The 27999-nt window shown below is 46.4% G+C and overlaps 1 protein-coding gene across 1 annotated transcript; it reads right to left on the bottom strand.

Moving 5' to 3' along the window:
• Position 1: 1 nt before the first annotated feature.
• On the bottom strand, positions 2 to 27998 carry Micos10 (mitochondrial contact site and cristae organizing system subunit 10). Its single transcript, XM_021159928.3, is given in 4 exon segments — positions 2 to 232; positions 1207 to 1316; positions 2037 to 2084; positions 27809 to 27998. Coding segments are annotated over 4 exon segments (294 nt in total). The 5' UTR covers positions 27873 to 27998; the 3' UTR covers positions 2 to 160.
• Position 27999: the final 1 nt, after the last annotated feature.

Below are 27999 nucleotides of genomic sequence, written 5' to 3'. Positions count from 1 at the left end.
CTTGCATTGGGCTTCCCGTTTTTAATTTATTTAAGACCTCCTTACAATTTCCAAAGAGATAATACAAAAGCAACAGACTTGGTTTCAAACACAAACAGTGGCTGGAGTTGAAAGCGTTGCTGATGGCACCATCACAGGATGTCAGCGCACTCCGGGCACTTCAGTATTCCTGAGGAATAAACATGGTTTCTCTTTCCTCCCGCTGGGATGTTCTCAGCATAAGTCACTGCTCCTAGGAAGCAAGGACATTGGTTAGAACAGACAGCGATGCTCTGACACCACCTGCTGCAGCCTCAAGCAACCCCAGGACCAATGGTCCCATCTGCAAATTTTCTGTTTCCATCTGCCTCACAAGCAGAGTCCCCAGCCTGCGAGGGAGAAGACCAGAAGGGGCAGCCATGGACAGTGAGAGCTGACCCAGGGGGTCACAGGTGAGTGCCAAGCACAGCTGAGACAACAGCTGCTAACTCTGGTCACTGGCAGCTCCTCACTCTGGACAACTCTTGCCCTCTGCTGAGTGAAGACACAGCACCTCTCCCACAATCCACTGAGAAGGGAGGAAGAAGACTATGAAGAAAGTCCCCAGGGAGGTATACAGGACCTGGCCATTGCGTGCCCAGCAGTTATCACAATATCGCCATCCCACACAAGCCTCCAATGGGATTTGGTTCCTGGGCAGAGAGAAGGATGACAACATCCAGGCACAGACTCAAGACCAAATGAAGTTACAAGACCATTTTAGAGCCGCATGTGCAAAGCTGTAGGAACTGTAACTTTTTCCACAGTCCCTCCCAGCCATTAACCATCTCATATGCAAATCACTGCGGACCCATCATCCAGCACAGCTCAGCTGGAACAATGGAAAGACCCAAGGCTCTGCCTGCTCCTTGCTGCCAGGAGGGTGCAGAAGACGAGCAGTGGAGCAGCCTGCCACCAGGCTGGTGCAGCAGTCGGCCCCTTGCTGACATCAGGCAGAAGCACTGAACGCTCTTACGGAGGACTCTGGTGCAACACCCACATGGTGGCTCATAAGCATCTATAACTCCAGTCCCAGGGGATCTCATACACTTTTTTTGGCCTCCGTGGGTACCAGCATACACATGGTACACAGACATACATGCAAAACTCATAAAATAAACACAAACAATAAAACTAGTAAAATTTTAGAGAATTCTGTGAAGGGAAAGACATGGATTTTGTACTTACTTTGACGTATTTTCCATGTAGAAGATATGGAGCCTGAAAGTCATGCTGACAGTTGGAGTAGGCCATCCCCAATCCCACGCCAGAACCAAAGGCTAATGGCCACATTCTTCCTATGAGCAGAAAACAAAAAATCCCAATAGGGAACTGTTAAGAGCAGATAAATCCTCCGCCCCAGATGTGTGCCCAGCAGACATTATATTGCTAACATGTGATGGGCCAGCAGACAACACTGTAATCCAGCACATTTATTAGGTGCCTGGGCTGCTACATTTGATGCAAATAGCCCAGTCTGTCATTTGTACACTGAACTATATAGTCTTAGCCTCGTCAGAGGAACATCTATTGGTCAGTTGCCTGAATTGTTTATTATTAATGTCACTAATACTCACCAACTTTGGTTACTCACAGAACACCATGGGGCTCCCTCACACAAGTCTACATCCCTCTAGTTCCAGTCATTGTCAGTTCTTCATGAACTGAGGTCAAGGTGACCTGTTTGGCTTTTAGTCAGTACTCAAATTTCAAGTTTTCCCAAGAAGGGGATCCTGTTGTCCACTGCTCAGACTCTGGGGAAGAAGCAGGGGCGCCTCTGGCCCACTTGCCTTTACTACCAGCAAGCTCTATCTCCAGGTCACTTTAGAAATATGTGGCCATGCAGCCTGGCCAGCATGAAATGGAGGCTTTTGAAAGGATGTCATGCTTAAGACACCAGACAACCCTGACTCACTGCCTCCAGGGAACACTGGAGATGTCCAACTCACGCAGACTTCATCCACACTCTCCATCTAGCTCATTCTAAGGTGGACAGGTTGGCAGTCAAAGTCACTTACTCTTAAAGAAGGTGAGGGAGAAAACAATTCCTAATCCAAACCCAGTACCTGCGAAAATGGAAAACAGTGTTAGTCAGAGTGCAGTGCCAGTGAGCCCCTAACAAGGCTGAACCTGTTAACAGATCTCTCCCACATGAACATCACAGACAGAATGACTTGGAAGTCTGTGGTCTGGGTCGCTAACCTTTCTTACTGTCAGGGATACTGCAGATGCCTTCTGTCTCGCTGCTCACAGAGGAAATGAGAAACTTGATTCCCTGTCATTTGTCTTGGGGTGTGGATGGAGAGCCTAAGGTGCTGCTCTAGATTATCTCTGCACCTCGGACCAGCAGCCTCCTCCTTCACAGGGGCTCACTGAGTCACCCGCCTTGTCACGGTGGTTCTCAAGGTGACACGGAGCACTTTTTGAGTGGAAGAAATGATCTAGAGAACGATTGCAAAAGGCCAAAGGCTGCACTATCACACAAGTCAGTGTCGAGAGAGGGAGAAGCGCTTCTCGCCCAGCTGAGGATCCTCCCCTGAGCCCTCACACATGACAGGCAAGGGCTCAGCATGGAGCTGCATCCCCAGCCATGTTCATGCCTCACTCTGACCTCAGCTTGGAAAAAGCTCTGGTTTTAGGATAAATTGAGTCAGAATTTATAAAACCCTAGTTTGAATGCCAACATTAGAACTTCTGCTTAGGGCTGGTGAGATGGCACAGAGGGTAAGAGCACCCGACTGCTCTTCCAAAGGTCCTGAGTTCAAATCCCAGCAACCACATGGTGGCTCACAACCATCTTTAACGAGATCTGACTCCCTCTTCTGGAGTGTTTGAAGACAGCAACAGTGTACTTACATATAATAAATAAATCTTTAAAAAAAAAAAAAAAAAAAAAAAAAAAAGAACTTCTGCTTAGCCACACATAGCTTACACTGTTATTTAGTTTTCTTTTAAGAGAGAAAAGGACACAACACATGTGTGTGTGAACTGAAGTCCACCTTAATAACTGTTGGTGTGATCAATGCTGGCGCTAGCTATGTGTGTTCCCATCAAGTGCATGAAAAATGTCTACAGCCTCACTGTATAAGGGACTACCCCAGGCTATCTCCTGACATGATCCTCACTTGTACATCAACCTACATGAATTTACTTCTCTGCTAGAGCCAAGCTCTGGTTGTTTTCCTTTTCAGACCCGCAGACCAACATGCTCAGTTCATCTGATGCTCTGTTTTGGTTTTGAGACATAGTCTGACTCTGTAGCCCAGGATGTCCTCCAATCCTCAGTCCTCTTACCTAGCCCTACTGGGATTACAGGCTGTACTACCATACCTGGCCCAGATTATTCTGATGTTCTGTGTGTCTGCTCCATGACCCAGCAGTCTTGGTCCAACCTTCTTATGAGTAAGCCACATAAAGCACTGGTTCTCAACTGCTAAAAACTTGTAGTGCCAAAATCTAAGTTGTTGTTGCTGTTTTGCTTTGTGAAGCAGCACCCCTTTGGAGTCCAGCATGGCCTCAGCCTCTCAAGTGCTAGGATGATAGGTGTGCCCACACACCCAGCTTTGTGCTGCTGGGATTCTAAGTTTCTTCTTACTGGGCTAGGGATATGGCTTGGTGGTACAGAACCTACCTCACACAAGGCCCTATGCTCAGTACCCAGAATATCACATACATACATACATACATACATACATACATACATACATAGAGACATCACAGGGGAGGGGGAGGGAGCCAATTCTCTAGGTAGTGCAATACAACACCTCAGAGTATTCCTCAAGCGGGCTAACGTTTCTGTTCATGAAAACAGTGTGAGCAAGGGAGGGGTGTAGTTCTGACCCTGAAACTCTCTTGTCACTCATGCCACCTAGATGGCGTTAGTTAAGAAAGTATATATGCTATCACACAAAATGGTTTGTTTATTAATATACTTATTCTTTTGGTGTGTATGTGTGTGTGCTTGCACTCATGTGTGGAACCAGAGAACTACCTCAGGTGGTGTTCTTCAAGAACCAGCAACGTTTTGTTTTTTAAGAGATGGCCTCTTACTGGCCTAGAGCTTAGCTACTAGAGAGCTCAAGGGATTCACCCAAAATCACCTCTCCCTGCTGGGATACAAGCACACCTCCAGAGCTGGGCTTTTATTTCTTTTTAATGTAGGTTCTTAAAATTGAGGTACAGTTCTTATGGCTGAATGGCAGGCACTTTACCAACTGAATCATTCCCCTGGTCCCAGGAAGATTATTAGCATTTTTTTTGTGGGGAGGGGAGTGGAAACAGGGTCTCACTATGTAGTCCTGACTCGCCTGGAATCTCTATGTAGACATACATGGTCGGCTTCTGCTTCCTCTGCTGGGTTAAAGACATGTACCACCCCGCTCAGCAGGTTTTTCCATCAGTCTATCACATACATGACCATGATGTGTTTCTTTCATAGACAGACAAGTACCTAACATGTGGTCAATGACAGACTACATGTGTGGTAGGACCACAAATTTCCTGGGGTTGAAACAGGAACCAGCAGTGGAGAGAGAGACCAGAGAAAGGCAAGTGCAGAAGGAAAAGCCCAGAGTATTCCCAATGAAGGGCCTAGCAGATACTTTGAAGACTCGACAAGCTCTGTACAGAGTTAAACAGGACCCCACACCAAGAGGGTTTTGTTACGAGAGAGGAATGTGCATTCCCTGCCACCAACAAACCTGGAGAGAAAAGTGGAAAGCAAAACAAAACAAAACAAAACAAAGCTCCAGGCTGGTTCTGAAGAGGTCGCCTCAAGCAGGCTGTCCAGGTGCCCTGCAGGGACTGTCATGGCAGGAGGGGACAGTTCTGCGTGCTTTACTGCAGCTCGCCTTCAAGCGAGGTGCGACGTGGAGCTGGAAGAAGGTGCTATGAATGATTCTGACCCCAGGAATAAATGCAGGCCTAGGACACTGCATGTGTATATGTGGGAGTGGGGGTGGTGGGGCCAAATTTTAGAAAAAAAATTTTTAATGTAAAAAAGAAAAATTAAAAATAGAAAAGATTACAGAATATAAATATAAAAGAAACACCATAAAATATGTTTATATTTCAAGCTAAATGCAACTACAAAAGAATAAAAAGTTTTCCAGGAATGGTGGCCATGCCTGAAACCCCAACAGAGGTAGGAGGATCTCTGTGAGCTCAGACTAGTCTGGTCTACATAGTGAGTTGGAGCCAGAGCTGCACGGCGAGCTTGTGTGCTGCATTCATGTCACTCCCAGCCACACTGACTTTACTTATAGTATACGCAATAAGCCTGTTTTCTACCAAGACACAAACAACTAAAAACCACCAAGATAAGACGAGCTAAGGTAATTTACTGTTGATGTCTGAAGTGTGGTCTAGTCAGTTGGTAATGGCCCACATTTTAACCCCAGTACTTAGAAGTCAGAAGCGGGCAGAACTCAGAGTTTGGGGCCAGCCGAGTCTACAAAAAGAGTTCCACAACAGTCAGGGTTACACAGAGAGACCCTGTCTTGAGAAACTAACTCAACCACAACAAACCCCAAGTGTAGTCTGAGAAGGCCATGCCCATGATGTCTGTCTCTGGGACAGTCCAGGGGTCACACTTGCCGAGAGCAAGCGCACATGCTAGACATATTACCTGTGTTGTCACAATGCTGTTATGTTCTGATGGCTTTGGACACAGAGTCTTGCCACTGTGTCAGAGCCACCAGAACATTCAGTATATAAGTGATGAGCTGGAGCACGTGGCCATGACTTGCTGCTGTGTGCTGACCTGCCCTGTTTAGGCCTGAGTTCAAAGCGTGATGAAACAGCAAGCTCACCAAGGATGCGCTTCTGTGAATGCACGCACAGCTGACACGCACAGGATACATGGCCAGCCAATGCCATGTAAAGTTTAACGAAATAAAACATGGCCCTGTCCAACAGAGCCTGTGCTATGATCTAGTTTGGTACCAAATTTAAAATTCAGTATCTAAAAAAAAATCAGTTATGCTGCCCCAATTTTCACGTTAAAAATTCTTGGGGAAATAGTTTGCCAAAGTTGGTTTGGTAAGTAGTCAACTGAGGTTGGCAAAGTGAAAATGAAAGCAAATTAACATTGAGTGTTAATTCAATCATGAATACCCAGGACCTCCTTTCCAAGGAAGTCTTCATTTTATTTTACGGTATGAGTATTTTGCCTGTAGTTATGTTTATAAACCTTGTACATGCCTTTTGAACATGGAGGCCAGAAGAGGCTGTTGGAGCCTCTTTCCAGATGGTTTCCTGAAGTTACAGATGGTTTTAAGAGGCCATGTGGGTGCTGAGAATTGAACCTGAACAAGCAACCCTACCTTCACTGTCATTCTACCAGGAGGAACAGCCAGTGCTCTTAACCACTGAGCCATTTCTCAGCCCAAGAAAATTCTTTTTATCTCAAACATTTTCAGGCATGCTAGTACACTCCTATAATCCCAATTCATGGGAAAAGGAGGCAAGAGGACCGGAAGGAGTTCAAGGCCATCCTTACTTACATAGCAAGCTCAAAGCAAGCCTGAGCTACATGAGACCCTGCCTCAAAAACTAAAACTTCTATGGTAGTATGCCCTAGTTTTCCAGATGTAGAAAATAACTTGCCAAAACAACCTATCACTTATAAAGTAGTCCAGTGGGCCCAATTCTGCCAGTCTCATTATGCCACTGTCCCCAGGACATCCAGAAAGAGGATTCTCCTCTGCTTTCAACCCACCAACACTACCTTCTATGGGGAACTGGAGTGTCCCGACGTCTAGGAGTGAAGATGCAATTACAACATGAGCCATGTTCTCGGTGCACCAGCCCAGAGCACTAGGCAGCCAGGCTAGTAACAAGGAGGGCTTGCTCAGGTTTCTTCCCTGACTAACACTACCACATATATCACACAGACTAGCCTACCTGGCAGGACTGTAGAACTTCAGAGGCTAGACACCACTGCCATCGCTACACTAAGCCCTGGACTCTGCCACTGCTTGCTTGGCTTACAAAATGGCAGGAGGTTTGGTTTCAAGCAAACTTGCTTCACCCCTTGCAGCTGCAGAGTGAGTAGGAAGCAGCACATTGGTCCTAGAGCATGGGGCAAAGGTTTTGGACTGGCTCACAAAGGCACGTCAGTGAAAGCAGGTAGGCTACAGCTAGGGCCTTTGCGGGTCTCCAGCTGGAGGCAAGGTTTTGCCAAAGGAGTCAAAAGCCCAGAGGAAACTAATGTGACGTGCTTCTGATCCCTTTCACTACAGGTCTGCTCTTACATTTTTCCCAAAGAAAGCAAGCTCTCTGATGCTAGCTGCTTCCTAGCAGCAGACTACAAGTGATGCTTGAGCCCACAGCTATCAGCATCACTCAATCAAAAGATGAGCCACGCCCACACCAACCAAGAACGGGCCATCAAGAGTTCAATTTACCAACCAAGCTAGCTAGCTCCTGCCAACTGTATTTATCTGAAAGTATAACTGAGCTCAAAGCCCCAGCCAAATCCAGTTCTCAAGGAACATTAATTAGACTGGGGCTGCTACATTTTTAATTCCTAACCGAGACTCCACCCTCCATCTCTGGATTACTGAGACTCAAACAGGACTACTCTGTACAAGAAAAGGGTTCCTATCCGCTTCACCTGTAATAGCTAGCACCCTTGCAGCCAGAGATGCCAACGCTGGAATGCTGAGCTCCCCGGAGTCAAGCCCTCGCTCGCTCGCTCCTTCTCTTTGAAAAGGCAGCATGCTGCTTCAAAGACAGTCCCACCTGGCCTGGGGACTCTGCAGCTGCTTCCACTCAAGCCTGGCACCTCTAGGCCAGGTTTAACTTTAGAACAATAAGACAGGAAAGGTTTGCCTTACAATAAAAACAAAGCAGCACACAGAGAGAAGCGCCTTCTCTGCCTTTGGCCACTTCTTGTTGTTGCATGACAAGCTCTGCTGGAAGAAAAGCCAAAGGGAAAAGTACAAAGCATTTTTCCCCTCCCCTGAAAGCAAATATTTAACTACAATGCAGTTTATATAACTTTGTCTCCCAGCTTGGTGCTCTCAAAAGCCCATGCTGTCTGAAATGACAAAGAACCCTCAGGTTCAGAGTGCGGCTTATCGGCACACATCTCCACACGCACAGCAAAGACCAGTCATCAGGGAGAGGGGGACAAGGGGGAAACAACACAAGACTGACATTAAGCCCAGAGCCCATGTTTTCTGCAGCCATTTCTTTTAGAGAGGAAAAAGAATTGGCATAAATCCTTCCAAAGACATTATTTCAAATTATTCGAACCATGCAAGCTGGTGCACACTTGCTGCCCTAGACAGTGTCAGTAATCGGCAAAGAAACTTTTTTTTGGGAGTGGAGCAGTTCCTTAGCTGGTCATTTGGTTAATTATTTATCTATTTACTCACTTATCTATTTTATGAGTACACTGTAGCTGTCTTCAGACACACCAGAAGAGGGCATCGAATCCCATTACAGATGGTTGTGAGCCACCGTGTGGTTGCTGGGAATTGAACTCAGGACCTCTGGAAGAGCAGTCAGTGCTCTTAACTGCTGAGCCATCTCTCCAGCCCCTTGCCTTGGCACTGGTTTTTAAATTGCTATTATTCCATCTGTGTGTGTGTGTGTGTGTGCGTGTGTGTGTGTGTGTGTGTGTGTGTGTGTGTGACACACGCTTTACCAGCTAAGCACTTGCTGGCTCCTCTGACACTGTTTGGCTTTTTAACATGAAGATTTTATGATTTATTTTGTGAATATGGGTGTCTTGCCTTCATTTATGTACATGCACCAAGAGTGTGCCTGGTATCCATGGAGGTCAGGAGAAGGAGTTAGTTACTTACACATGACGAACGACCATATGTGGGTGCTAAGGAACAGAACCCAGGTCCTTTGCAAGAGCAGTTAAGTGCTCTTAGCCACTGAGCCATCTCTCTAGCCCCTGACACAGAGAATGCAATTTCTAACAACTACACGTATAGTATGGATTTATCTTGTGCCTAAATGCATGCTTTTAAGTAACTTTAAAGGTACTGAGTGTACGCTGTAACACAGGGCAATCACGGGGTGAAACATTCAGACACAGAATCTGCTCCCAGGCTACAGATTAGGCACAAAGTCCACGTTACTGTAGATGAAAGAAAACCCAACCTGCAGGAATCCCCAAGAGGCTCCATAAGCTGATTGCTGTCACCATCAGGCTCTGCAGAACAAGCTAGAGCAAAGCATGACCCTGTGTAGCCCACTCTTCAGAGGCTGAAACTGCATCACACTTCCAATGAGGGAGGAGCTGTCCCAGAGAAAGAACAAAAAGTCATACAGAGATTCCCTGTAGGACATTAAAAAAAAAAAAAAAAATCACTGGTTGGGGGAGCCTGGAGAGATGGCTGAGCAGTTGAGCACTGGCTGCTCTTGCAGAGGACCCATATATGATTCCCAGCACTCACATGGTGGCTTGCCACCATTCATAACTCTAGTTCTAGGGGGTCCAATGCCCTCTTCTGACTTCTGCAGGCACCAAGCACACATGTGGTGTACGAATATACATTCATATAAAGTAGAGTGAACAAATGTAATAAACAATTTTTTAATGTTTATTAAAAACCACTGGGGGGGGGCTGGAGAGATGGCTCAGAGGTTGAGAGCACTGACTGCTCTTCCAGAGGTCTTGAGTTCAAATCCCAGCAACCACATGGTGGCTCACAACCATCCATAATGGGATCTGACGCCCTCTTCTGGAGTGTCTGAAGACAGCTACAGTGTACTTACATATAATAAACAAATCTTTAAAACAAACAAACAAACAAAACCACTGGGTCGCAGGTCTACAGTCCCAGCTACTTCTGAGGCTGAGGGACCAAGGGGACCCAGGTGTTTAAGGCCAGGTGGTACAACAGAGCAGAATCATCTTGGGGGGAGGTCATATGGTGGGGAGGAACCTATCACAGGTTCTTTTTATTAACCAACAACAAAAAAGCTTTTTGTTTGTTTGTTTGGTTTTTGTTGGGGGTAGGGTGTCAAGATAGGGTTTCTCTGTGTAGCCCTGGCTATCTTGGTACTCACTCTGTAGACCAGGCTGGCCTGGAACTCAGAGATCAGCATGCCTCTGCCTCCTGTGTACTGGATTACAGGTATGTGCCACCACTGTCCAGTCTCACAAAAAAACTTCTTAAATGACTATTTTCTAAGACCTCACACCCTAGTGTACATTTAACATTTTAAAAAAGGATTCACTATTCATAAAACTGGAACCAGCAAGTTATCAGGGCTAAAACTTAATCTGTATCTAAAAAATGAAACTGGAAAGCATCTCCACTAAGTTTAGTACAGCTTGCACCACTCAGCTGCTTATTATAAAATGTGAAAGGCTCAGAAACCCCAGTTCTTAACTGTGTGCCCACCAGTGTCTGACAGAAGAGACCAGTAAACACTGGAGGACCACTCTCCTGCCAGCGGGCCTCAAGGTAATCCCCAACTTTATATCAATCACTTACCAGGCCCAGCCCCAGGGAAAACAATCTGCCCTGGAGGGTTGCTTACTGCAGCGCTGCTGGCTCTAGGACCGACAGCGAAGAGCTCAGTAACAAGTACTAAGCTCTGGTGTTGTCACGGTAGAACATACTAGTTAATCCTCTTACAGTACAGTCACTGGCTCACGTGTTCACGGTCATCAGGTGAGCTCAAAATCTATTCTTTCCTACTCAGAGCAACTGTCTATGTTTCATTTGTATGAACACATCTGGAGTGTGTCTGTGCGCGCTCATGCGTACACAACCTTGTTATGTCACTCAGGCTGGCCTTGAACCCTCAAAATCTGGGATTATAAAATGTACATCACCACACCCAATTCTTCTTGTCTTTAACAAAGAATCCCTTCAGATTTGTTGCAACTAGATAATTTTGCTTTAAAATATAATGAAGATTTCCCTGGAATGGTCTGGTTTAATAAAACTGTATTTACACACTAGGATGGACTAAGCCAAATTGACCTATGTATAACAGGCATGTTTTCCTGTCAGTCATGTTTCTATCGGTGATATCACACAGTCAAAAAGCATGTGTTACCATAGAACAAACAAGAGTGTGCTTTTATAGAAAAGAACACTTGGGACTGACCTCCAATAGAAACACATTTCCAAGAAACATTCCTCATTTATGAAAGATGCTCTAAGCCCAATTTATGATAGAAAATAATCCAGTTGTACGTCAGCTCTGTATGGTGCTTACTTAATCCCAAGGTGAAGACAGGCTGTCCCAAGTGTCCCAGGTTATGCCAAGTCCTATGGAATAGCCAAGAAAAGATACCAGTGCCAGACCAAAGACCAAACACTGGTGGCTGAGGCTGTGGGTCAGCTTCTTGGGACTCAGCCTCGCTTGGGCTCGGCAGGAAAAAGACTGAGGAGGCGACTGTTCATGGGAAGTTGCTGGCGTGTCTTCAGGGATTTTCTGGGTGAATGTCAATCATGAGGGTTCTGATCAGGAAAGGCAGAGCAGGGTGCAGAGAGGCATGGAGGGCTAGTGTGGACATGATTATGGGAGCAAGCACTCAGAAGGGCTTTAAAAGTAGCACCTATAGCTCGAGTGCACTTCAACAGAAAGCTGCACAGCCCTCAGGAAGACATGTGAGAAACACAGCTGTAGACATTTTACTGACAGTTAACTCATTCCTGTGTGGAAACACTATGTGGGAAAATAAGAAGCAGCTCAAAGATTGGTTATTAAAGGGAGGCTGAGGTAAATAACAAACAGAAACACATCAAATGCTCTCTCATGGTCACGGCTGTGCCTTGGTCCTAACATCAGCGTGGTAAGCACCTTGCAAGCTTTACTATGAACCCATCTTACAGGAAGACAGGAACAACTCAGAGGGGTCGGTGGCTCACTTAAGCACACACACCCAGGCTGTGTGACTGCACACACCCAGGAGGGCGGATGAAACTCTGGAGGGGAATACAAGCCACTCTACAGAAACAGTTCTCGGCACAGACAGTCCTAGAGGAGGAATGGAGTAACATGACTGAAGCTGAACTCTGGTTCATCTGAGAGCTGTGCGGGACACCCTGGAGGGCAAGAGATAATTCCAGACAGAAGTATACTACCTAACAACTGATGGAAGAAGGGTGGGGAATTTCCTTAAATGTGACCAAGTTTTCAAAGCATCTACGCTGGGCTGGAGAGATGGTTCAGCAGTTGAGAGTAACTGGCTGCTCTTCCAGACACCTGGGCTCCATAACCAGCACCTGCATGGCAGCTCACAATCATCTGTAACTCCAGGCCCAGAGGGATCTAACTAATGCCCTCTTCTGGCCTCTTCAAGCACTGCACACATGTGGTATGCATATAAAACAGGCAGAACCCCCCCCCCCCACACACACACACGCACACACAAATACAAGTTTAAAAAGATCTTAACATCTACACCGTGCTCAAGAACTGCACAGCAGCAGAGGGAAAAGCCCTCAGTAGGTAGGGCTCGTGCTCCTGGGTTTCCTCACTTAATCTTTACATAAACTTCTATAGAAGCCCCAATTCAGAGAAGGGAAACTGCATCACAACAAGGCTTAATTCTTGCCCTCAGCAACACGTGGGTAAACTAGCAAGTCTTTAACCATTATAATTAAACTAGACTCAGTACAAGAGACTAACTCCTTTCCGATGCATTCAGGCCAGTAATGCAGGCATTTCCTTAATTACACAAAGGGAATGCCTAATGTGTGCTGTTCAAAGCTGTGGGAAATGACATCTCCACATAAGTGCACTTGGGGTTGGGCTAGGTAATGACCAGAAAGTAGAAGTGTAAGGCACAATAGCAGAAGGAAAGGAAAGGAAAGGAAAGGAAAGGAAAGGAAAGGAAAGGAAAGGAAAGGAAAGGAAAGGAAAGGAAAGGGGTGAGAGTTGGCTATCATTAGCTCCCTGCTGCTATATGTTATAGAGCTGAGGGAAGAGATAAAGCCAACCGGCCTTCATCTCACACTAACCCACAGCCAAGGCCTCATGGCCGATGCCGGCTGAGCAATGGAGCAGTAAAGGGCTCACCAAGGGGGAAGCAGCCAAGCCCATCAGATGTGCACTGTATGCAGCTGGCTGGCAGAATGAGGGCAGAGTCAAAAGTGTCCTAGAGGAGGAGACAGCACTGAGGGGAGCCTACAGCAGGAGACATGATGCAGACTTCAGAGTCTCTCCATAGTGTCAGATTTGTTTTGAGGTACCTCTTGTGGAGCTCAGGGCCTGAGCAGCTGGGTAAAGTCCCCCCCCCCGCCCTGTGCCGCATGCAGCCCCGAGGTGCAGTCTTCAGCCTCCCTTCTCTGCACTGCAGTTTGCACTTTGTCTGTCCTCTCCTATCCCAGCACTCCAGGCTAGGCAAACCTGGAGCCTGCTGCCACAGGCAGGCAATATGAGGAAGGCAAAGGCAGCCTTTGGTAGCACTCAGGAACTTCTTAGGATCCAGAGTGGCTGTGCTTGATGCCAATGTTTAGCTAAGAGATCCAGAGAGAAGGATGCAGCGGAAAGCCTCCTGGACAAAGATTAATGGAGATGGGAAAAGAACAATTTTTTTTTAAGATTTATTTATTTTATTTATATGAGTACACTGTAGCTGTCTTCAGACACACCAGAAGAGGGCATAAGATCCCATTACAGATGGTTGTGAGCCACCATGTGGTTGCTGGGATTTGAACTCAGGACCTCTGGAAGGGCAGTCAATACTCGTAACTGCTGAGTCATCTCTCCAGCCCCACAAATGTTTTCTTAAAATAAATATGTATTTTTAAAATGTCTTGTGTGTGGATATTTGCACACATTCACCTGTATGAGTGTATGTGCCTCAATAGCTAGAAGAGGGCAACAGATCCCCTGGAGCTATCTATGGTTATAAGTGCCTGACCTGGGCTCTGTCTAGGAACTGTACTTGAGTCCTCTGGGTTTGGTTGGTTGGTTTGGTTTTTTGAGGTGGGGTTTCTGTGTATCCCTGTCTGTCCTGGAACTCACTTTGTAGACCAGGTTGGCCTGGAACTCCTGAGTGCTGGGATTAAAGGCGTGGCCCACACTGCTCAGCTGACCTTCTGTAAGAGCGGTCTTCTGTAAGAGCAGTGCATGCTTTTAACCACAGAGCCGCCTTCTCGAGCTCCAGGACAGATACTTTTGGCATGAATCAATCTTTTTTAACTTAATACACACAGAGGTGATTGCAAAAGTGCTGGATGGATCTGAATGAATTTCAGGGCTTCTGGGAGCTTCTGCCAGACTGTAAGTTGAGATAGCAGCAGCAGCAGCCTGTCCTCCAGCAGAGCTCTGCCACCCTTAGCTGCGCAGCACTACAAGCCTCACCAACAAAGAATCCAAGAACTTAGTTTTCATAGACTAAGTGAACGGGAAAATACTCTCACATAGACGTTATAAGCAGATCTAAAATTTGAAATTGTACTTAGAATACATTTTCTTTGTGAAAAACTAAAGTTGATGGCATTTATTCTGATATTTAGACTGTCATCTGTACGATGACAAGAAGCTGGCCATTTTCTAGGACAAACCTTCCCAAGGATGGTTAAGGATAGAGGTCAATCACCTGCTTCAGGTTCAAACCTATCAAGAACGAAGTCTGAGTGGCATATTTGTGCAGGTTCTGACAACAATGGAAGAAGAGGAGGAAGAAGAGGAGAGGGAGAGGAAGAGGAGACAGAAGCATTTATTTGAACTCACAAAAGCTTGCCAAAGCACTATGAAAAGAAACGTGTCCACCATTATGTCAGCACACTGCAAAACCAACAGACAAGCCTAGGCGTTCTGACGTAGTTAGGTTAGACGCCAACACTAAAGCAAGCACTGGGGGCCAACTTCTCCCAAACTCAACTATGAACCACTTTTCCTCTCCTACTAAAAGGAAGAGACATGGAAAGACTTCACAACTTTATACAATTCACCATGCCACCCTGCCTCTGACCTCTACACACAAGCCATGGCATGTACACATGGATGCATGGGCAAAAGTGTCAAACTTTAAAAGTTCCTGTATCTGTACATGCCTGTGGGGCCAGCACTGAGATCAGCAAATACCACCATCACTTGTACTCTCTATGGTCCATTCCTCCCTCTCCCCTTAGCCTCCTGAAATCATCCACCTACTTCCTTTCATTACATTAGACTATCTTTTCTAGGATTTTATATATAACTGGAACTATCACAGACATCAGCAGTGAGTTCCTTCCCACTGTGAGTTTCTCGGTGTAAGGCGCGTTCACAGCTGTTGGTTCACTACACAACAGCAGGTAGGCATCTGAGTTGCTCCTAGTTTGGGTTCAGGAACATTCATGTAATGCCCGCGTGGCCATGTTCCCATTCTTCTTAGCTACACCACTATGGAAGAAGCAGACTCCAGGGCAAAGGAATCCCACCTGCTCACATTCCCCATGGTATACAGCGTCATATCCTGCTCCATAGCTCAGTGATACGACTGTCTGACTCGGAAAGCTTGGCCATCTTAATGGCTTTTCAGGATACCTCATAATCTTACCTCAAGTTCCCACTGTGAGTGCAGATGGAGCTGTCCTTTCCTGTACTTAGTTACTGTGGTAAAACTCCCTTTCAAACACCCTACCATAGTTCTTATGATTCAGAGCCCCGTGTGCTGCAAACAAGTCCTCCGTCAGCTATATGCACTGCTAAGAGTCCCCAACATTAAAAAAGAATCAAAACTGGGTGTTTGTGGTGCACACCTTTAATACTTGTTGAGAGGCAGGTAGATCTCTGAGTTCAAGGCCAGCCTGGTCTACAGATCGAGTTTTAGGACAGCCAGGGCTACACAGAGAAACCCTGTTTTGAAAAACAGAAATAAAAACAACACCAAAAAAATCCCAATGGAGTCTTTCAGAAATCAGTTTTCCAGTGTGAGCAGACCCAATGTGTCTCCTCTGTAGGCACTGCTGTTTCTGTGCTAGGGCTTCTCCAGCCCAGGCAGACACTCTCTGGTCTGCTTCCTTCTGAAGGTTTTGCGGCTGCAGCTTTTACACTCAGATCTGCTCCACTCTGTCTCTGTGTGGACACAGCTGTTCCTGTAGTTTGTTGAAAAGATTTTCTTCTCCCCATTAAATTGTGTTTGTCAAAAATGAACTGGCCACACATTCTTGGACCTATTTTGGACTCCGTACTATTCTATGTGTATATCCTTCCTCCAATGCTGCCCTGCTTTGTACTTAAGTAGGGTAATGTAAGTCCCTGGCTCTGTTCTTGTTTTTAAAAAGTTTTTGCTAACATCTGTACTATCAGTACTTGGGGGTCAGTGCTGGGAAGATCATTCCAAGTTCAAGGCCAGCCTGGACTACAGTGAAACTGTCTAGAAACAAAGCAACAACAAAAATCCTCTTTGTGAACTTGTAGTGCTTATAATTTTGCACAGATTTTTCTTAACTTTAATTTTTTATTTATTTTGTATGTATGAGTGTTTTGCCTACAAGTATGTTTACCACATGCATCCCTGGTGCCCAATGAAGTCAGAGGAAGGCATTGGGCCCCTGTAACTGAAGTTATAAATGGCTGTGAACCCTCAATGTGGGAGCTGGGAATCAAATCTAGATCTCCTGTAAGAGTAACCAGGGCCCTTAACCACTGAACCATCTCTCCAGCCCCTCGTGAGGATGTTACAATCAGGAAGTGTAGATCAGCAATAGAGCAGATTCTGCCTGCACTATCATAGCACCAAAAACCAAACCAACAAGTCAGCCTTTTAATTTCCATGCAAGCTTTAAACAGTATTCCTCTTGCTAGACAAACAAACAACAACAAAACTGAGGCAGGAAAATGTCTGTGAGCTAGAGGCCAGAATGGACACACGGGCTAGTTACAGCTACAGGACTACTTTTCAAAGACGAAAGTATTATCAATTTCTCTAATGAATTACTCATTAAGAAAAACAAATCAAACAAACACAACAGGTAACGTGTCCGAGTACCCGACATGGCAAGATGGGACATTCTGTAATGTTAGCTGCTGCTTCTTCCCTCCCTTGGACTCAGACAGGCTCCAATAGCCGCCGCAGTAAAAATATTACCACACCAAACAACTTCTATAAGTAAATATTTAAATTTTTACTTGGACTCAATCCTGAAATGCACTTGCCAAAGAAAGCAATTCAGCATATTTACTAATAAAGCTGTTTCAGATCACATTTCAGGAAAGTATAAAACCACAGCAGAACAAAATTTAAATGTTTCCAAGTTCCATATATCACCTAATTACATTATTCTGTAATGCCTGCAGGACATTCTTCTCCAGCAAGATCACAATGTCAGTTATTTACACCGCTGCTACAAACAGGAAAAAAAGTTTGCTCACATTGTTTTGAAAAACCACAGCAAACAAAACATGACTACTAATTCAACAGTTAACATAGATTAACTTGAAACCTCAACTAGACAGAACCAAGAGTCTTTCAAGTATATAGTTTAGCCTGACCGATAGTGGTCCCTGAAGAGCCAGGCGTCAGCTTGCAAATGTGGAGTACCAAAAGGCAGTCTCTGGTGAGCCACCAAGGCTGTGGAACTCGAACCCATTAGATGGACTGGTACTTTAAGAAAAAACACAAACCGGCTTTTCTTTTCCATGACTTCATTCAAAGATCTTTCAGTGAAACGTTTAGTAAACAGCTTTAAACAATTAATCTAACCAGACTTGATTGCTTACTGCTCTCCTGGCTAAGTGGGAAGCAGGCTAAGTCACGGAGTATCCTGTTTTCATGAACAAGATACTGGGCAACTTCCCCCTCTCCTGACTGAGCTGCAGAGAACCAGGAACCCACTCAGCCATGCCACAAGGCCACAAGCCATCAACCACATACAAGTTCAGCATGCCACCACCATCTTGGGTCAGCTTGCTGTCCTTGGGCTCCTGCTAAATTCTGCCATTCGCCTCATCCTCTCACCTTAGTGGAATTTTTACCATGACACAATAACCCACGTCCCACTTTCCTTTTGGACCCACCTCCTACCAATTTATTCTCATGTACTTGAGTGATTTTTCTGATATCTGAAATTCTGTCCCTCTTAAGGGCCAACAGTTAATGAACTTCTTCAACTCTAAGCTGTTATACAATTCAACAGTTCCATCCATCCTAGGCACATACCCAAGAGAAATGAATAAACCTTGTAGGCTTAGATTTCAAAAAAACAAAAACAAAAAACCCTACTTTTAATAAGAATTCTTATACACTTTGACTCCCCTTCTAGCCCACTGTCTAAAAGTAGGGGAGAAAAGATGGTAAAAATGACAAGGGGATTGGGCCTGTTTAGAATGATCACTCTGGGGCAATTTTAATTTCCAGTTGTCAAGATACTAGCACTCCAGTTTAGTACAGTCAGGATAACACACACAAATCACAGCGGTTGGATGATCCAGCAGAAACAGCCAGGCCCCCACCAAATCAACAGGAGTCAGCAGGAGTGACCAGAGCCAACTGGGACAACAGCAGGAGAAGTTCTCTGACATCTCTCTCAACTAAGTGAAGATCAGTGAAGACTCCAGACCAAAGAAGTGCTGCAAGGCTAGCTATGCAAGATGCTGTCACTGTCAATTGAGTCCTATTTATACTTTCTCCAAATATCACATGTTCTCCCACAGGCCTTACCTTAGCAAAACACCACAGGAGCCTTTATCAGCAAAACAACATGTGCATCTACATCACCTGGCATTTCCACTTCACCTTGTCACGTAACAATAGCAGCATTATTCACAAGAGTCAGAAGTATCAGCAGGATTCTGGGGGACAGCTCTGTGAGTAAAAAGCACTTGCTGCTCAAGTCTGGGGACCGAAGTTCCAATTCGATGACTGGCCATGGTATCAAACTGGCCATGGTATCAAACTAGCAGTCCTTTGGCAAGAGGGAATACAGAGACAGGAGAATCGCTCAGAAGTTGGCAGACCAGAAGTCTGGCTTACACAGTTGAGTGGTAAAAACAAGAGAGACTGCCTCAGAACAAGGTGGAAGGCGAACCAGCTCCCAAAAGCCACCTTCTGCTCTCTATGTGCATGCTGAGTTTGCAGCATTCTCTCAACACAGCATAAACTAGTTAAGTGAATGGATGAGCTGTCCCACTTGGGTTACATATCATTTAGTAACCCAAAATGACATGCTGGCACATACTACAACATGGATGATCTGTGAATATATTAAGCTGGCTTGGAGAATTGGCTCAGTGATTAAAGTAGGTGCTGCTCTCATATAGGATCCAATGAGCACCCACACCAGGCTGCTCGCCATCACCTGTAACTCCAGCTCCAGGAATCTTAGGCCTCTGTGGGCACCTGCATATTCACCCCTTCTCTCCTCTCCTCTCCTCTCCTCTCCTCTCCTCTCCCCTCCCCTCCCCTCCCCTCCCGCCCCCCACTTAAAAGTAATAAATCATTAAAAGAGCAAGAAAATTGAATTAATGAACTGGCCCAGTCACCACAGACCACATGTGTCGTGTTTTGGTTTGGTTTTTGAGACAGGGTTTCTCTGTGTAGACCAGGCTGGCCTCGAACTCAGAAATCTGCCTGCCTCTGCCTCCAAAGTGCTGGGATTAAAGGCATGCGCCAACCAACACCCAGTGTGTTTTGTTTTAAAGAGTCTTACACTGTGGCTTAGACTGGCCTCGAACTCCAAGCAATCATCTAACTTGTGCTATTTGACTGTTGAGATAACAGGCACACGCCACACCCTATGCCACAAGGTATATATTTAATATTTTCATTATGCACAATGTCTGAAATAGCATAGATTAGTAGCTGCTGGGGCTGGGGGATCCAAATGGGACAGCTATATCCTGAAATGAGACTGAGGCTGACTGTACAATTTTGTACTGAGATTAAAAGAGTGTGTGTGCCACCTATGACCAGCAACAAAGCAGTTCTTTAAAGATAGACTGCTTCCTGGAAGTTAGTATTAGAATGATAACAAAATCTATTTCTACATTTCAAGTTCACTCGAAACCATCACAAGAGAGTTTCTACAGACATGAGAAAATGCACACATGCACACATGCTCTCTCACGCCAGATAGATGGTTCAGAACTGCTCTGTTTTTGTAGCAGACCCAAGTTTGACTCCTAACGTTCATGTTGTATGTTCACAACTGCCTATAACTCCACCTGCTGCCTCTGGACTCCCAGGGCACTTGCCCTCATGCATACATACCCATGTCCAGACACAATGTTTTCATGACATGTGCCACTACACGGGGCTTAAAAATAATTCAAAGAAATCTTTTAAGCTGGGCATGGTGGTGCAGCCTTTTAATTCCAGCACTCAGGAGGCAGAGGCAGGTGGATCTCTGTGAATTCAGGGCCAGTCCTGGTCTACAAAGCCAATTCCAGAACAGCCAGAGGGAATGCTCTCTTCAAAAGGGGGGGGAAAAAGGAGGAGGGGGAGAAAAGAAATCTTTAAAAACCACCACCAACAACAACAAAAAAGAAACGTAGTACGAACAGAACAGCAGTGTGTGTAGGCTACAACAGCAAGATTCTAGGGGTGGGGGTTCTGAGAGGGGGGTCTTTAAAATGAGATCCAAACTTCTTAGTAGGTGTAAAGACACCCATCAGTGACCTCCTCCCTTCTACCGTTTTGTTTTACCTCAATTCTGACCCCTCCCCACCTGAGTTCTTTAACATGCTCCCCACGCCCCCTGCTTTAAGAAATGGTAGCTGCAATATGGGCTTAGGCAGCTGAGGAGGGCTATGTGCTAAGTGCAGCTCCAGCTGCCACCCACTCCTAGGAGATAGCCCACCCCATCTCACCAAGACAGGGTTTCTCTGTGTAGTCCTGGAACTATGTACATCAGGCTAGCCTCAAACTCCGAGACTGTCCTGCCTCTGCCTCCTAAGTGTTGGAATTAAAGGTATGTGCCACCACCGCCTGGCTTAGATTTTCTCTCCTCTAGGACACAGGGCAATTTCTGGGAACTGGAACTGGAACACAGTCCTCCAAATGTACCTTCTAAAAGTCTACATGTATATTCTCAAGCTAGAGCTTGAATGTTACCCCCTTTTCCCAGACCCTCATTATGTGTGCACCCACCAACCAGCTTATGACAATTGCTAGTATATCTGGGAAAGTATACTCTATTTTTGAGACAGTCTCATTCTGTAGTCTGCCAGGTATGTAGTCTTATATGTCCATCCTTCCATCTCGCCTCCACATACACTTGAATACACACCAACACACACACACACACACACACACACACACACACACACACGAGAGAGAGAGAGAGAGAGAGAGAGAGAGAGAGAGAGAGAATATGAATAATCTCCCATGCAGCCCAGAGTGGTTAAGAGGGGCTGAGAGCACCAGCTCTGCAGAGACCAGGACAACCAGGCCTCCTCCAACCCTGGGCACTCTACCTTCTATGCCCCAACAGACCTAAGTGCTGGTGAACGCCTTTGATCCCAGTACCAGAGAGGCAGACCAGGCAATGTCTGTGATGAAGCCGGCCTGGTCTACACAGTGAGTTCCAGAACAGCCAGGGCTATACAGAGAAACTCTGTCTCAGAAACTAAAATCTAAACACCTGTGTGTCTTTTCACACTCTGTCACATTCATGGGTGTGCACAGGATAAACTATGCCGCACATAAAAGGAAAGCAAGTTGCACAGCCCCGGAACTAAGTGGGGAGAAAACCAGAGCAACCCATAAACCTGATAAAACTTAAAAATAAATCCATAAAATCAGCAAAAACCATTAATGACGCACTCACATAAAACTAATGGAACATGCCATTCATAAAATGTAATATTTTTCACTCCTTTTTAATTTCCTGCAATAAGGCTCGGGCACTACCCTTAAAGCACCACCAGCTCTGCTTGTTAAACACCACTGTGCTCCCTGCACTCCCCGGCCACTCCCAGACAGTAATTATACCACTTTTTATTGTTTGTTTGTTTGAGATAAGGTTTTGCCATGTAGCCTTGGCCAGCTTGGAAATCACTCTGTAGTCCAGACTGGACTTGAACTTGGGGCAATCCTCCTGCCTTTGCCTTTCAGGCTTTAATACTACTTTAATGGTAAGATCTCTTGACCATAACTCATGTCCAACAAGGAAATAAAAGTTGGTTTAAAAAAAAGTCCTACTGGGAAGCGGTGGTGGTACATGACATAAGCAGGCAGATCTCTGAGTCAAGGGCAGTCTGGTCTACAGAGTGAGTTCCAGGACAGCCAGGACCATTACACAGAGAAACCCTGTCTCAAAAAACTCAAAACAAACAAAAAGACTAAAACAAACAAAAAAGCCCCCAAGAGTTCAAAGACACTTGACCACATATGTAAAGTAGCAAAACTGACACAAAATATACTTGGCTTTTTAATTTAAATGCTATTTGACTCAGTTAATGAACATACTCAGATATGGGTCTCAGATATGGGCAGAGAATATAGGCTCCAAAATTCTCAGCAATACGTGTCTTTTTTTTTTTTTTTTTTTTTTTTTTTTTTTTGGTTTTTCGAGACAGGCTTTCTCTGTGTAACCCTGGCTGTCCTGGCACTCACTTTGTAGACCAGGCTGGCCTCGAACTCAGAAATCCGCCTGCCTCTGCCTCCCGAGTGCTGGGATTAAAGGCGTGCGCCACCACGCCCGGCTTAGCAATACGTGTCTTATTCTTGACAATTACCATGTCCCTCCCTCAAACCAGGGGTTGGGAGGGATCCAGAGTGAACAGGACAGTCCCTTTCTGCAGAGACTGACATTCCAAAGAGGATGGATAATCAAGTTCTGAAGCAAACTGCAAATGTCAGATGGCAACCCCGACTCCGAGGGAAAATGACTGCAGCCTCAGGAAAGAGGGTACTAACGAACACCTAAGTACCAACTGTCTTAGGAGATTGTCACACAGACATTGTCAAATTTATGGATGAACATAACAAAGGAGATGGGTAAAAATGTGAGGGAGGGCCACAGTCTGCCATGGAGAGCATGCTCTAGGGCCTGAGTTTGGTCCTCAAGAATACAAAGTGGGGGACAAAAGGAAAAAGTAAGGGCTGGAAGAGGAGATGAGAAAGGACCTGGTATGTCTGTCTCTTGGTATCTCCTATCCAAAGTCAGGGAACTGGGTCAGACGATCTTATAAATTATCTATTCTTCAACACTAACTGCAACAACATAAATATTTATTTTAATAGGTATTGGGGGCTGGAGAGATGGCTCAGTAAGTAGTTAGGAGTGCTTGCTGTTCTTACAACCACCTGAAACTCTAGCTCCAGGGGACTCAACACCATCTTCTGATTTCTGTGGACATCCACAATCAGTGCTCCATACAGGCAGTCATACACACAAACACAAAAATCTATCGTTTTTTAGAAGATGTGGGGTGAGGTGGAGCTACAAAATTGGCTCTGCATCAGTTGGTTTGGGCTTGCCAGGGCAGTAAGATGGTCAGAAGAGGGCGTCAGCCTCTTGGAGCAGAGTTAAAGGCGGTTGTGAGCTGTAATGGAGGTGCTGGGAACCAATGCAGGTTCTCTGAGAGAGCAGGAAGTGCTCTTAACTGCTGAGCCCATCTCCACCCTGAAGGGCACTTTTTAAAAGTACAGTAGTTAAAAAAAAAAAAGTCCTCTTGAGACTGAGGGTACAGCGAAGAGGTAGAATGCAAAGCCCTGGATTCCATGCCCAGCACTGAGAGGGACTCACAGTGGGGCTGTCTGGTCCCACAGCTTCTCTGCAGTCTGCACAGCCAGAGCAAAACCATCATCAAACAGAACTGAAACAGCAGTAACCCTTTCCTCTTCCAGCACATCTCCGGGAGAGCTGTCACTCCCTGAGCCTCCATCTCCATTCTGAAGTGCCAGGAAAGCAGACAGCAGGGAGGGTCAAAGAGCCGTGCACACTGCTGCCTAGGGAACGGGAAGGAACAGCTGCAGAAGAGCAGTGTTCTTCATCCTCTCAGGACCATCACGTGCAACCTGCTCAGCCTCCTTCTCTCCTTGTGCTCTGCTTTCTCTAGCCCGTTGCCTGTGGGTCAAACCACTCAGAGCCTAAACTCTGCTACTCCCTCAAACCTGAACCCCTTTTCTCAACTGTTATTGGATCATATTCAAATCCAAGCATTAGAAATGACCAAAACCAGCCAGGCTGTAGTAGTGCACACCTTTAATCTTAGCAGAAGCAAGTGGATCTCTGAGTTTGAGGCCAGCCTGGTCTACAAAGTAAGTTCTAGGATAGCCTGGGCTATAGAGAGAAGAGAAACCCTCTCTCAAAGAACTGACAAAATCATGGCCTGTCCTCACGCTGTGGGCTGGTGTACTCTGGGATGTGCAGCCAATTCTATCTTGGTGCTTCCTCTGTCCTGCACCTCTTCTGTTTTACCGCCATTTTCTGATCACACTTTATCACTCACTGGACCAGGGAGATGGCTCAGTGGGTAAATATGCTTGCTTGCTTGCTGCCAAGTCTGGTGACATGAGTAGATTCCCAGAACCCACACCGTGAAAAAGATAACTCACTGCTACCAGTTGTCCCACTGACTTCCACATGCACACAATGGAAATAGACACACACACACACACACACTATTTAAATCTAAAAAAAATTACCATGAAGGAAAATTCCAACCTTGGTGCTATCCTTCTAAGAAATGAAGACAGATGAGAGACATCACCCTGAGTACACAGAAGAAACACTACACAGAAGCCGGGCGTGGTGGCGCACGCCTTTAATCCCAGCACTCGGGAGGCAGAGGCAGGCGGATTTCTGAGTTCGAGGCCAGCCTGGTCTACAAAGTGAGTTCCAGGACAGCCAGGGCTATACAGAGAAACCCTGTCTCCAAAAACCAAAAAAAAAAAAAAAAAAAAAAAAAAAGAAACACTACACAGAAAAATGGCTAGCTTAAGAAACATCTCATGTGTCTTAAAAATATCCGTTCATGTTTTACCGACATCCAGAGGACCCAGTAGTACTGAGGAGGCTGAGGAAGAGTAAAGGGGAGGGTAAGAAAGATCAGTATCTAGGTCAACCCCTACCACACTTCATGTTGGAGAACAGTCTCAATTTTTTTTTATTTTAATTAAAATACTGGCCAGGCAGTGGTGGCGCACGCCTTTAATCCCAGCACTTGGGAGGCAGAGACAGGCAGATCTGAGTTCGAGACCAGCCCGGTCTACAGAGTGAGCTCCAGGAGAGCCAGGGCTATACAAAGAAACCCTATCTCAAACAAACAAACAAACAAAAATTAAAACATTACCCAAACGCAAGTCATTGTAAAAGGTCTTTCACTGAAGGGCTCTGCACCCTCCAGTCAATTCCAAGGCTCTCTAGCAGCCACTCCTGCACTCAATGTCCTCTGACGCTGCTCTCACACCCAGTCTAGCCTCACTTCATCATCCTGATTGTGCCTGCCTCCGCCAACCTCACCGAAGAGGCTAATACTACCTGAGATGTCCACTGGCATCGCCATTACATCCCACAGTCTCCTGAATATATATACTGGCAGCCACAGTGCTAGGATTTTACTTATCTTCCTACTTAAGTTTCTGTGGAAGCAGCTGTTTGGTTTTGAGATCTATGTAACTGGAAGAGACCCACCTGCCTCAGCTCTTGTGCTGGGATCAAGAGCATAGCAGCATGCCTGGCTCCTCTACTTTTCTTATTTTTTTAGGTTAATCTCTAAAGTTTGAGGAGGAGACCATAACAAAAGCAGAAGAACTAGTGGGGGTAGGGTTGGGGGTGGGGGTGGGGGGAGCAGGGCCTAAGTCACACCTCTGCGGACTCTGAAGAAAGCTCTGAACTCCACACTGTTTAGGGACTATGTTGGCATATAAATGTTAAATCCTTTTTCAAATTGCAAACCATTAAAAACAATATTTTGGACTAGGACTAGAGAGAGCTAAGTGCTCAAGGGCATTAGTTGCTCTTGCAGAGGACCCAGGTTCAAGTCTCAATTCCACATCTATCCCAAGTTCAGCTCTAGCCAATCCAACACCCTCTTCTGATCTCTTCCAGCAGCAGATACGTACATGATGTGCAGACATACATGCAGCCAAGTCATCCATACACATTAAGTATAGCAATATCTTTGGCCAATTCCAGAACAATCCATTTCTAATAGCAAGCCAGCCTATTTAATCATCTGAACCTCTCTAAGTTAACAATAGTTATTATTTAAACGGAGAAACACAGGCTCGGGAATGTTAGCCAACTTGCTCCTCATGTTCTTGGCTGAATCTGGGAGTCAAAAAGTAATGAATCAATTCATCATGTGTTAATTCATCCTGAATGATGTCTACACTCAGTCTTCTGGGGCTTAGGAAACGGTGGAAAAAAAACAAAAACAAAAACAACAAAGACAGAAAACATATCTACTTCCCCTGAGCTCATTTCATTCTTTCCTGATAATATTCATCTAAGGATATAATCCTAAATTCTCGTAAATAATTTCCATGCAAGAAGTATAAAATATGAACCTATGTGTGACAGCACACACCTTCACTCGCTTCACTCGTGAGGCAGAGGCTGGCAGATCTGTCGGTTCAAGACTATGCAGGAGTACCAGTGAGTACCAGTTTCAAAAACGGGGGGGGGGGGGGAATCTAAGTTTCAACAATAAATGTTAGTAAAGAAGAAAGAGTCGGAGGAACTGGGGAGACAGCTCAGCGGATAGAGCCCTTGGCCTTAAAAGCATAAAGACTTGAGCTCAAATCCTCAGCACCCACGAAAAAATGCTGGGGAGGGGGAGAAGGCCGATCAAAGCTCAATGGGCAGCCAGTTTAGGCAAACTGATGTGCTCCATTTCCTGTGAGAGTCCTGTGTAGTGGTGCACACCTTTAAATCCAGAGTGTGTCTGAGTTCAGGGCTAACTTGGCCGACACAGTTTTCCTGGCCAGCCAGGTCTCCATAGTGAGGCACTGTCTCCATCAATAAATAGGGCAAGGAGCTACTGAGGGAGGGAAGCCACTTATCATAGCCACTCATCATCGATCTCTGGCCTACACACCTATAGCTGCAGACAATCAACAAGAGAAAGATGGAGTGGACGAGGATTAGCAGAGAGCCTGAGAACCCCAAGGAAGAAATCCTGGGGCGGGGGGGGGGGGATATTCTCAACTATGCCACATTATCACCAACGCGATTTCAGGCAAGCTCCTTCACCGAGCTCCAACTCACGACGCGACAGGTCATTTCCGAGCTGCCCTAGCGAGCAGCGCGCCTAACATCTGCATCACCATCACTGTTATATGGGACGCCCCCCCCCCCCTCATCCTCCTTCCCCGACCCCGTGACCTCACAAAGTGTGTCGTCACAGGACGCGTGTCCAAAGAGACAACCTGGACTACCATGGGGGCCGGCGGTGGCCGCGATCTGACTGTCTGCGGCCATTCTTCCGGAGAATAACCCCCGGCTCCAACTGCAGACCCGAGGCGGGTTCGGATCAATGAGGCCCGGCACGACCGCAATTGCCAGCACGGCCCGGCAGAGGCGGTTAAACGCCTTCTTCTATGACCTTCTTCCGAAGGCCGCTTGCTCCCGGCTGGGGAGCCGTGTGCGCTCCGGCCGGCTGCTCGCCCAACCCGGGGGACATGGGACATGGAGTGACAGAGTTTCCCGGCGCGTCCCGCACGCCTTCCCACTCCTGGAGCGCCGCTGCTTCCCCGGGCCTGCACCTCCAGCCACCTCGGAAACCCCCGCGCCCTTCGGCCCGTCGTCCTCGCCGCCCTCGCCGCCCCGCTTGACAGTCGTCACCTGTCAGCGCCCCGCAGCTCAGCGCGCCCCGCCGTCCGGACGGCAGCAGGCCGCGGCTTGACCCCTACGGCTTCCCGTCCGCGCGCGGGCCGCTCGGCTCCAGCCCAGGGCCTACCAGAGGCAGATGAGCTCACCTAGCTTCACGACCGTGTCGGCCATGCACCGGTCCCACTTTCTGCCCAGCTCGGACTCCGACATGTTCCTCACTGGCAACTCTAGCGCTCCTCACGGCCGGCCCCCGCGCTCTGACTGATGGCAAGTCTCGCGAGAGCCGGCCGCCACCATAAGCTTCCGGCCGGAGCCGGTGCGCCAAATATCGCGGGAT

Source organism: Mus caroli, unplaced genomic scaffold, assembly GCF_978045245.1.
Source record: "Mus caroli unplaced genomic scaffold, Mus_caroli_1 scaffold_6, whole genome shotgun sequence".
Lineage (NCBI taxonomy): Eukaryota > Metazoa > Chordata > Mammalia > Rodentia > Muridae > Mus > Mus caroli.
The sequence above is the reverse complement of the archived record's forward strand: the minus strand, read 5'-3'. Positions and strand labels throughout refer to the sequence as shown.